The sequence below is a fragment of the Leishmania major genome, chromosome 28 (assembly GCF_000002725.2).
Source record: "Leishmania major strain Friedlin complete genome, chromosome 28".
Classification (NCBI taxonomy): Eukaryota; Euglenozoa; class Kinetoplastea; order Trypanosomatida; family Trypanosomatidae; genus Leishmania; species Leishmania major.
Genome location: NC_007269.2, coordinates 315,001 through 326,017, shown reverse-complemented (window position 1 = coordinate 326,017; position 11,017 = coordinate 315,001). Strand labels below are relative to the sequence as shown.

General features: G+C 59.3%; 4 protein-coding genes across 4 annotated transcripts in view; all 4 read right to left on the bottom strand.

The window, feature by feature from the left end:
- Positions 1–1,178: 1,178 nt before the first annotated feature.
- LMJF_28_0890 (putative ribonucleoside-diphosphate reductase large chain) lies at positions 1,179–3,578 on the bottom strand (the record flags this gene model as incomplete). The annotated part of the gene is made up of 1 exon (XM_001684318.1): positions 1,179–3,578. One exon carries the CDS (start codon positions 3,576–3,578, stop codon positions 1,179–1,181), a length of 2,400 nt encoding a protein of 799 aa, XP_001684370.1.
- A 1,546-nt stretch (positions 3,579–5,124) lies between these two features.
- On the bottom strand, positions 5,125–5,655 carry LMJF_28_0880 (conserved hypothetical protein; the record flags this gene model as incomplete). The annotated part of the gene is made up of 1 exon (XM_001684317.1): positions 5,125–5,655. One exon carries the CDS (start codon positions 5,653–5,655, stop codon positions 5,125–5,127), a length of 531 nt encoding a protein of 176 aa, XP_001684369.1.
- Positions 5,656–7,257: 1,602 nt separating this feature from the next.
- On the bottom strand, positions 7,258–8,994 carry LMJF_28_0870 (conserved hypothetical protein; the record flags this gene model as incomplete). The annotated part of the gene is made up of 1 exon (XM_001684316.1): positions 7,258–8,994. The coding sequence occupies one exon, from the start codon at positions 8,992–8,994 to the stop codon at positions 7,258–7,260; it is 1,737 nt and encodes a 578-aa protein (XP_001684368.1).
- A 1,030-nt stretch (positions 8,995–10,024) lies between these two features.
- The window catches only part of LMJF_28_0860 (hypothetical protein), a gene marked incomplete at both ends in the record, with an annotated part of 1,515 nt that continues 522 nt past the window's right edge, over positions 10,025–11,017 (bottom strand). Inside the window, one exon of the mRNA XM_001684315.1 lies at positions 10,025–11,017. This exon is cut by the window's right edge and continues 522 nt beyond it. Within this exon, the coding sequence (XP_001684367.1) occupies positions 10,025–11,017 (993 nt within the window).

Genomic DNA, 11,017 nt, shown 5'->3' with positions numbered 1-11,017 from the left:
GGGAATAGAGACGGGGAGTGCCCATTGATGCAGGTGGCCAAGTGGCGAAACCAGCGTCGCTCCTAACACCAGAAGAGGCAGTAGCTTCCCCGCTCCCTCTCCAGGCTAAACATGTCGAGCCCCACGGTCTCACTCATAAACATAGACGCGCGCATCATGCATGTGTGCGTCCGTCCGACTTTGCACGTTTCCTTAGTGTGTGTGTTTGGCTGCTCTTCTTATCTGTCAGGATTCGCATTCTTGTCGTTTACCTCTCGTTTAAACTTTGAGTTTTTTGTGTAAAAACGAAATGTGTGGAGTCTGCCGTGCACGAGGACGCACCGCCTTGCCCTGCCCTACTGCCTCATCCACAAGCGAGAGAGAGAAAACGAGGCGGAGGGGAAGGGAGAGTAGTGGCAGCCGAAGGTGCGATGCGAGTGCCGTATCTCTCCTCAAATAACGGTGATGTTGACACGCACACAGTCACAAGAGAAGCCGATATGCGACTGGGTACGCACACGCGTCTCTGCGGTGCAACGCATGACAGAAAGCACCCAAGAAGAGGGGAAAGAGGAGGGGGGGGAGGAAAGCCTGAGCAGGGGCGAAAAGGAAATCCACGCGCCCACAATGAAAACACGCGTCATCAAGGCACTCTGCAGCACCGCGGGAGAGCGAGGAGCGGGGAGAGTGTGGGCAAGGACAGAAGGGAGGAGACGAGTGTGTGTGTGTGTGAAGCACGGATGTGGAGGCACACGCTTGCTTGCTGCTCCGCCAATCCCCCCACTCCTGCTCCTGTTGTCTTCACCCCATTTTCGGGAATGGCATTCTGAAATGCATTTTTTTTTCTAGCTCATATATACGGTGTGGCTGCTTGATGGCCTTTCTCAAAAACTCACGCACAGAGATGAGCAGAGAAGGCGGAAAGGTGGCAGGAGATGAAAGAGGAAGAGTTACACACCCACGCTTATGTTGCGGCACACACGGACGCAGACGCTAGAATGGGAAGTTGTTGGCATCATGAGAAGCTCGAAAGCAAGCCATACAAGTTAAAACGTAGGTCTATGGTAGAGCACTTCAAGAGAGAAGCGAGACAGCGCACGGGCTCGCGCTGTGCCCAAGAGAGAGGCGGTCAGGCGGGCCGACGTCGCCCTTCTGATCGTTGAGGCTGGAGAGCCGTCGGGTATCGTCGCGTCATCTGCTTAGGATCCGCAGTTCAGGCACTCCTCGGGCTGCGAAGCGCGGTGCGAGGACATGGTCTGCTGCGAAGTTTCCCTCTCCTGAATCTCCTTCATTCGCTTCGCGTCCACGGTGAACTTGATCGCGTCCGCCGCGGCCTTCGTGCGCAGGTAGTAGACGCCAGTCTTCAGTCCGGCCTCCCAGGAATAGAAGAGCATGGACGTGATCTGGCCGGAGGTGGGGCTCTGGAGGAACAGGTTCAGCGACTGCGACTGGTCAATGTACTGGCCGCGGTCGCGTGCCATATCTATCAGCTTGCGCTGCGGAATCTCCCACACGGTCCGGTAAAGCTCCCTCAGGTCGTCCGGCATGCCGTTAATAGCGAGGATAGAGCCATTGTAAGAGATGATCTCGTTCCGCATCGACTCGTTCCATAGACCACGCGCGATGAGGTCCATGACGAGGTACTTGTTCACAACAGGGAACTCGCCGCTCAGCACACGGCGGACGTAGATGTTCGAGGTGAAGGGCTCGAAGCACTCGTTGTTGCCGAGAATCTGCGAGGTGGACGCGGTTGGCATGGGGGCGACCAGCAGGGAGTTGCGCATGCCAACCTGCATCACCTTCTCCTTGAGGCTGGCCCAGTCCCAGCGACCGCTGTTGGGCCGCGCATTCTTCCACATGTCGAACTGCAGAATGCCCTCGCTGGCCGGGCTGCCCGCGAAGGTCTCGTACGGGCCCTCCTCCTTCGCCAGCTCCATCGACGACTCGACCGCAGCAAAGTAGATCGTTTCGAAGATCTCTGCGTTCACCCGCTGCGCCTCCGCCGAGACAAACGGCAGCCGCATGAGGATGAAGGCGTCCGCGAGCCCCTGAACGCCGAGGCCGATGGGGCGGTTGCGCATGTTACTGCGGCGCGCCGTCTCGACCGGGTAGTAGTTGCGGTCAATAACGCGGTTGAGGTTGCGTGTGATCTGCTTTGTCACGGTGTAGAGAAGCTGGTGGTTCAGCTCGCGCTTCTCAACCTCGACGAAGCGGGGCAGCGCGATGGAGGCGAGGTTGCACACCGCCGTCTCCTGCGACGACGTGTACTCGACAATCTCCGTGCATAGGTTCGAGCACTTGATCGTGCCAAGATTCTTCTGGTTCGACTTGCTGTTGCATGCGTCCTTGTAGAGGATGAACGGCCCGCCCGTCTCGATCTGCGACTCCAGGATGGCAAACCACACCTCCTGGGCCTGGATCGTCTTGACGCCGCGGCCCTCGGACTCGTAGCGCTCGTAGAGACGCTCAAACTCCTCACCATAGCAATCGCTGAGGCCCGGGCACGTGTTGGGATCCATCAGCGTCCACTTCCCCTCGCTTTTCACACGCCTCATAAATAGATCTGGGATCCACAGCGCATAGAAGAGGTCGCGGGCGCGCTGGTCATCTTTGCCCGTGTTTCGTTTCAGCAGCAGAAAGCCAAAGACGTCGGCGTGCCAGGGCTCAAGATAGACGGCAAAGGCGCCCTTGCGCTTACCGCCCCCCTGGTCCACGTAGCGGGCGGTGTTGTTGAAGACGCGTAGCATTGGCACGAGCCCGTTCGACGTGCCGTTCGTACCAGCTATGTAGCTGCCAGCCGCGCGGATGTTGTGCACGTGCAGGCCAATGCCGCCGGCCGCCTTGCTGATCACGGCGCACTCCTTCAGCGTGTCGTAGATGCCGTCGATGCTGTCTTCCTTCGACGCCACCAGGAAGCACGAGCTCATTTGCGGCTTCGGGGTGCCGGCGTTAAAGAGGGTCGGGGTGGCGTGGGTGAAGAAGCCCTTGGACATGAGGTCGTACGTCTCACGCACGTTCTTGAGATCTGCGCCGTGAATGCCGAGAGCGACACGCATGAACATCTGCTGTGGACGCTCCACAATTCGCATCTCACCCCTTCCAGTCTCGATACGCAGCAGGTACGAGCGCTCAAGCGTCTTGTACCCGAAGAACTCGAAGTTCAAATCGCGGGAGTAGTCAATCATGCCCTGCAGCTCCGCGTGGTGCTGCTTCATAACCTCCCACACATCGTCGGCGATCAGCGGAGCGGGACGGTTTGTCTGCACCGTGACGTGGCTGTGCAGAAGGCGGAACGTCTCCAGCAGCGACTCATTCGTCTGCTTGTGCAGTGATGTCGTGCACAGGCGACCGCCCATGCGGCCGTAGTCTGGGTGCTTTGTGACCGAGTACGCCGCCGTCTGCGCCACGAGCTCGTCCAGCTTGTCGTAGCGGATCTGGTCCGTCAAGCCGCGCGTCACGTTCTCCGTCAGCATGTCCACGTCGAGATGGTCGCGGTCGAGCCCCTCCATCACCCGCTCGAAGCGGCGGCGGATCTTGGAAGCATCGTACGGTTGCGCCTCGCCATTGCGCTTGATGATCATCGGCGCCGAATCGGACATGGTTTCCGTGCGGCAGAACAGAGCAGGAAAGAAACAAGTAGAGCGACGCGGCACGTGCTAGCAACGATGGTCACACAACGCGTGTTATCCTGCACTGTGGATGCTGCTAGTAAGCTGAAGACAGAGTAGAGGGAGAACGAACCGGTAAGGGCGCCTGCGGCCTTGCGCAATAGGGTGAGCGGTGTCCACTGAAGCCTTTGTGTGTGCGTGGAGTGATGAAGGGCGAGGGATAGCTGCTGTATGAGGGGCGTGTGAGTGTACGGCAAAGAAAAAGGGCGAAATGAGAGGGTGTGATGTGTGCGTGGCGACACCACGAAGGAACCAACACAGCAACACTCAAAAAAGGTAGGGAAATACGCAGCAGGAGAGCCGCAAGGTGTTCCTGGGGGTAGTGCGCGATCAAGGTGTGTATGGAATTGTGGGGAACTATAACGGAGGCGAGCGAGAGTGTGTCTGCGCGTATATGCGACGACGACGCGGCGCGAGTGCACTGCAGCAGTACGTTGTCAAGACGAAAGCGGAGCGGCGGCGGAGACGCTGGAGAGTCGATCTATGTAGAAAAGTAGGCGAAGGGGGCAAGAGGTTGAGGAAGCCGGAGTGGCAGAGAGACGGAGGAAAACCAGTTGAGCTGTGCCAACGAATGAAGCTTCGGCGCACGCCCATAGAAGGGACGCGGTGGGAAGAAGAGAGAAGAAGGAACGAGGAGACGCGAGAGAGTAAGGCACATGGATGTCTGCCTTCGGTACCGAAAGGGAGAGGGGACGGTGTCGCTCACACACGCGACAAGGAGTTATTCTGCATGGACCCACGCCGATTGAGACATCCAGACGTGAGCTGTCATGCGGCAGCTCAGAGTCGCGTAATGGTAAGCCCACCAACAATGCACTTCTGCGGCGAAGGAGGGGGGATGGTCAGCACCTACACAAGCCGTCCCTTTAGTTTGCCAAGGACTGTGGCGCCGTAGTGCAGGGGACTGCAAAACTAGCGCTGCTGGAGACACGCCCGCCGGTCGACACTTGAAGCCCCCTGACTCGCTTGCACATCCACCACCATCCCCATTCTTTGTTTGTGTGCGTGCGTGTGTGTGTGTAACGGCACCAGTGTCGTTTTGCGATCCCTTCTCTTTATTCCTCTTGCCGTGTGGTTGTTGGTTTTCGTTTTCGTGCGTTCATGCGCCCTTCTTGTTCGCTTGTGTGTGAGTAAGTAAGTGTGGGGGTGGGGAGGAAGAGGAGGAAGGGCGAGGAGGAGCTTGCCTCGGATTTTGGTACACCAATGGAGGCTGTGCATCTCCAGCCCCTACCCCCTATCCTTCCTCTTCTTCCCAGTGGGCGCACAACGCCAGGCGCACCGCTTGTCGCTTATGCCCTCTCGCCTTTTTTGTTGTTTTTTTTGTTGTTTGGAGTAACGACTCCTCACATCGACACGTAATCACACGCGACGCCTCGACAAGAATTGTTAAACCCATCTGTCGCTCCTGCCCACCAGCACCGCTACCACGATAACCTCGACAGTCAACGCAACCACAAGCACCACCACCACCGCTCACCTAAATCAGCTCTCGCTCAATGTCCCAGGCCTGTGCAAAGATCTGCACCACGTCCCCACCATTGCACCGCATGCGGTAGCTGCCAGGCGGCATCACAACCCTGGCTTTCGACATTTCCCCCGCACCGACGGAGCCGATGCACTGCCACCGATCACGCTTCCTCGCATCAGGCAGAAAGAGTGGGACCGTCTCTTCCACCTCAATGTAGCTCCGCTTTGCCGCCGAAGCCGCGGACGAGGAGGCGGCGGCACCGGCGATGCCGTTCGCTGCTGGCGCCTTGCCCAGCTGAGACAGCGGCCTGCGGGCCAACGCCGTGATCTGCATCCTACACTCGATGTTGACTTCGATCATGATCTCCGGCTCTACCTCAAAGTTAAGCCCCTTCTTTACAATCCGCTGCGTCTCCGTAAACCAGAACTTGCCGTTCTGCGAGCGCGGGGGGACCCGGATGAAGCGCACCTTGTTGCGGTTCGCGTTGAAAGAGATGCTCTTCCGCGCCTTCCGCGGCACTGCGTTCAATTTCGCCTTCATTGGCCACACTCGCTACTGAGGCTTGTGCAGGTGCGCGCCGTTGCGTAAAGGTGCGGGAGTGCACACAGAGAGATACGTGTGAGTTGACGAAGTGCGAGAGATGGGAAAGGTATACACAAGAAACACCAAGCTCCGTCCCAGGCAGTGTAGAGCCGAAAACCGGCACAACGGCAACAGTACTTACACACGAGTGAACTCAACGCACGAGTGCGCCTCTCCTCTAGCAAACAAACCAATAAAAAAAAACGCGACGGCACCGACACGCTCTATGCGCCCTAGTGCCCTGCAATCTCTGCGTGCGTGTGTGCGTGAGCCCCCGTGTCCAGGGTCTGCTCGCGTCTTAAGACGTGCGTGGGTGTGCTTGTGTGCCCGTGAGAGCTCGTCTCGTGTTCATGTCGAGGAAAGACGCGGAAAAGTGAGGAAGGCGGTGCGACGCAATGGCGGAGGTCTTCCACACAATGAGTCTCTAGGTGCGTGGTGGTGCGGCGTGTGGTTACACGCCGATGCGCACCAGCTTTCTCTGACACAAAGAGGCGTAGAGGAAAGGATGCGAGGATAGCGCCCTTCTTCCTTCTGTGAACGTGTGCGTGTGTGTGTGTGTGTGTGTGTGTGTGCTTGTGCCCGCGTTGGTAACGCGCGCGAGCTCGGCGAGAGAGACGGTCGGCGAGGGCAGCAAAACGAGACGAGCAAGGAAGAAGTGGTGGTGATGCATATGAGTAGAGTGTAGGAGCAAGAAGGGATACATGCGTGCGCACCTCGCGCACCGCCGCAGAGGCAAGTGTGACTCGCCGAACGGGCTACGCAGAGCAAATACGCGTATATCTGTCGGCGGTTGAGTGAGCAGTCGGTGCTCATCGGCAGCCAAATGACAAAGCAGCACCCGCAGTCCTCTTCTCGAGGGTAATGCGATTCTTTGCCTGTAAGCGTACGCACGCACTCGTTGTGTATATATTTGTGGGTGGATGCGTTCGAGTTTAATCCATCACACACAGATACACAAACCCGAAGAGCAGTTTCATCAGTGGATGATGGAGGGAAGTGAGATGTATGCCATGTTTGGAGAAGGACAAATCCAGTAGTGCGCCCGTGCTCGAGGATGCGCAAACGGGTGAGACGCTGCCCCCCCCCTGTTTGCGTTTTTCGTCGCCACTGTAGGTTTGTCGCTGCATAAGCGCAGCGACAGTGGATGAGAGGGCAACAAGCGAAACCCATCAACTAAAACACCAAACAGGCCACAGCGCACCCGATAACAACGAGAACGGCAATCAGTGACCCCCCCCCACACACACACACGCCTGACCAACCCACTGACAGAGGCAGACACATGGATGCCATCGCCAGCACATGAAGGCATGTAGTTGCCAGTGCCTACAGTGAGCAAATGAAAAGGGTTCGTGCCATCACATTTCGGACGGGGGTGTCGACATACGAACCAAAAGACATGCGCCGCCGCCGCTGCCGCCACACACACACACACACACACACAAGCGCACACGCGCACACATGCGTTTGAGGGTGGTGCTAGAGTGCCTCAAGCGTGTGATCAGCGAAAAGGGGAAGGCCGCAGTCTTCCTCAAGCGCTCCCTTAGCTGTCCTCAATGATTAGGCCGCCTTGCCCGGAGACGGTAGAGTGAACATGCGAACATGGCGTCCGTCCGCGTGCCCACTAGTGGCCAAGCCAAGACCGCTTTGCAGGAACGTGGCGTGCTTGACGGTGTCACCCTCCTGCACGTCGTACAGGTCCGCGACGCGCACCATCTGAAAGTTGCCGCCGTCTGCCTTGCCAGACTGCTCATACACCGTCACGTTTGGGCCGCGGAGCAGCGCGATGCGCAGCACCTCATGATACGCCTGCCCACGCACAGCCGTAAGAATGCACAGTGGCGCATCGACGCGGTGTCCGGCGTAGTCCGTGTCGGCAAAGGTGCTCACTACCTGCGGCGTGTTCTGCGTTGAGGGGGTCTGCACACCGTAGATGGTACCGATGCCGTTCTCCAGAAACACAATCATGTAGCTGCGCGTGTTGAAGGCGGGGGCGCCTGGGGCCACAAAAGCTAGCGCGGACACACGCAACTTCGCCGCGTTGGGGAGCACCACAACCGGCTCGAGGGTAATACCGCCACCGCCAGCACGCTGCACCACACGCGAGAGCCGCGGCTCACGCAGAAAGGAGCCACCGAGCGCAATGCGATCGTCGCAAACCGCCCATGCGAGCGCGCTGCCCACCTTGAACTTGCCCTTGTGCGCCGTCGACGTCTCCGCCGCACCACAAGTGATAACCTCCACCTCTGCCGTCTGGTCCACGATGCTCAAAAGGCTGTCCTGCCCGAGCACGCTCCACCGCGGCACCGAGGAGACGAGGCGGTGGTCCGGCAGCTTCATCGACCACAGCTGAGTCAGGCACACGTTGGTGCGACCCGAGACCAAGAAGCAGACAAACGTGTCAGTGAAGCGCTCGCCCGCGACTAGGCGCGTGTCGTCCATGGAGAACTGTGCGGCGTAGATCTCCGCCTTCTTCTCAAGTCCGACCGCCGTGGTTACCACCGCGTTCATATCCGTGAAGTGCCTCTCCTGCAGCTCCTTGCCACGCTCCATGAACGCGGCGGCGTCGCTCTGCGGATAAAGGGAGGTCTTGCGCTTGCTGCGACACCCAATCAGTAGGTAGCTCTGCCCGGGAGAGGTGAGCAGGATGTCCACCTCCGGAAAGCCGCGGAGGATGGACTTGGGTGTAGCGCGCGTGTCCTGCGGCGTGCGGCGCGACGTGGCAGTGAACTCCGCCTCCTGCTGCTGAAGCAGCTGCTGCTGCGGTGGTGCTGCGATAGCCGACTCTTTCGACTTCCCAGCGGCTCCTTGCTTGCCCTTGCCACCGCTCTTGGCCGCTCCGCTCTCCTGCTTCGGGTGCATCTTCGACAGCACCTCCGAGGCCTGCTGTAGATTCTGCTCGGCCGGCACGGAAGCCTTCCCCTCGACTTTGTTCCTCCGCCGCTTGTGCTCTGCCGGCTCCCGCTGTGACTGGATCTGGTGGCCCTTCTTGCGGACATGAATCTTCTCAATGCTGCTGGCTGTGATCAAAGTACCGATGCACAGCCAGCAGAGGAAGCGCACAAGGCAGCTGGACAGGGCGACAAGAGTAATCAGCGCACCAAGCACAACGACGAAGTCCATCGACAATGCCCTGCCATCGGCGGAGGCAGCACCGATGAAGGCCTCCGCCGCGCCCGGGATGGAGTCGGCCAGCAGCATCTCCAGAGCCAGGTCCACAGTCTCATTATGAAGGTACACCTTCGCCAGCCCCTTGGCGAGGCCGTACAGCCGCCCGGTCACCGCGCTCAGAAGCATGGAGTCACTTGCGTATGTATGGGTCGGTAGGTCGGAGGGAAGAGGAACGGGGGACGCGGGTCGCGTGTGTTTCGACGAGGCACTGTTGTTGCACTCTAGTCGTGCGCTTGTGATTCGCTAGCTGCTCTTCCGGTCCGTGCATGCACCTCAGCGAGGCCGGGTGTATGGCTAGGGGTAGGGTAGACACCAGTGCAGCAGCAGCGCCGGTGGGAGAGGAAGGGGCAATGTGTGGCGCTGGTTAGACCAAGAAGTGCATGTGCGTGAGCACGGAAGCGGCATGAACGCAGTCGAGTCACGCGGGACAAAAGCATAGGCAAAGGAGGGGGGGGGGCGATAAAGAAGGGAGGAGGGTTTGATAGACAATCTTTCAGAGACGAGCACGACGTGTCGCCGGTGCACGCACACGCAAGTGCATGCGACAGCCCGACAGTGGGTGGGTGTGGGAAGAGATGCAATGCCTCAGGCTGAGAACACTCTCTGCCCTACGCATACACACGCACACCGATTCGCCCCTCATGGTCGCTGGCACACCTTCCTGTACGCCGCAGTGGGCGACTTGCTTCGAGTGAGTATGCGTTTGTATCCCTGGGGGGGGGTTGGCGTCTAACAGTGTCTAGAGAGAAGTGCAGCGCAGGCTCTGCTGTACACACCATGCAGACCAGCACACTCAAAACAGCTAGGAAAAAAAGAAGAAACGAAGCAGAGCATGCGACCGGAAAGCGATTGGAGGTGCAGGGATGAGTACAGATGGAAAGAGAGAAGTAGTGCGGCATGCCCATGACCGCCGCCCTCCCGTCCCCTCATCGCCGCATCGAGACAAGGTGCGGCCCGCTTGTCTTGTGCAGAACGCCGCCGAGTAAGTGAAGAAATGCCAATGCAAAGGAAAAAGAAACCGCTAGGAGTTGCGCGCAGAGTGAAAAGCAAACACAAGAGCCGGAAGGGGTAGGGGTGCCCTGCACAAGGCTGCCGATGCATGATGCCGTGGTCGAGGCGGGGATATCGGCCCTGGCCTGGGTGCGTGAGTGTGCCTCTACACGGTCTCAAAGCACACCGTCCATGTGCACGGGCTCCCACAGAGAGGGCAGTAACAGACTTCGGGCAGCTCAGTGCCGGCAGGGCGAAGAGCAAAGATGTCGATTGATTGCTGGCACGTAGCGCAGGTCACCGTCACCACAGCCTCGTTAAAGATATGCGCCTCCACCGCGTCGAGGGGTCCTTCGGCCAACATAGTCGCGGCGGTGTCAAGGGGCGCCGACGTCTTTGGTTCCGTGTAGGAAAGCCGAGAGGTGATCATCGTTCTTGCCGGCTCCGCTAACGGCGATGATAATCGCGCCGCGTCCGTCTTCGGAGTGACGTCGCGCTTAGCCACGAGGGTGGTGAGCCCGTCCCGTTGGCCACTGCCTACGCCAGCTGCGCCCCTGGCGGCAGAGGAGTCGGAGAAGGTTCTCTTTGAGACACGCGATCTGGAAGCGGCAGCGCGAGTTTGATTCACCGGAAGAGGTGCGATGAGAGCATTACGCGGTCGCAGATCGACAGTCGCTGCCGTCTTGTGCGGCAAACGGGCTGTGCAGTGCTTTTCGCTGTTCTCCTCTTCCCCCGCTGGAGCGCGCGGCAACGGTGAGGACGCGCTGGAGGCGACCGTAGCCGCGGAGGCTTCACGGACTGGCGAGCTGCTCGTACATGGTGAGCATGCAGCCCTGCTAGCGTCTGAGGCCGTCGCCTCTTCCACGGTCAGGAAGCGAGCGATGCTCTCTTGTATGACAGCACGCCATCCGCGGGGCAGGCACGGCTGAGGGGCAGTCGACACTCGGGGAGGTCCTACCCTGGCGTCATCTGGCTTCGTGGAGGATGCAGCCGGGGCAGTCGCTGCAGCAGAGAGTGAAGCGACACGTGCAGACGCTTGCGTTCCTGTGCATGTGCTACTGCGCGATGTTACGTATGACAATGGCGGAGGAGGTCGCAGCGAGAGTGTGCAGCCCGGACCTGCATGACAGGCATTTTCCGAGGAGTCGCGCCACGGAGT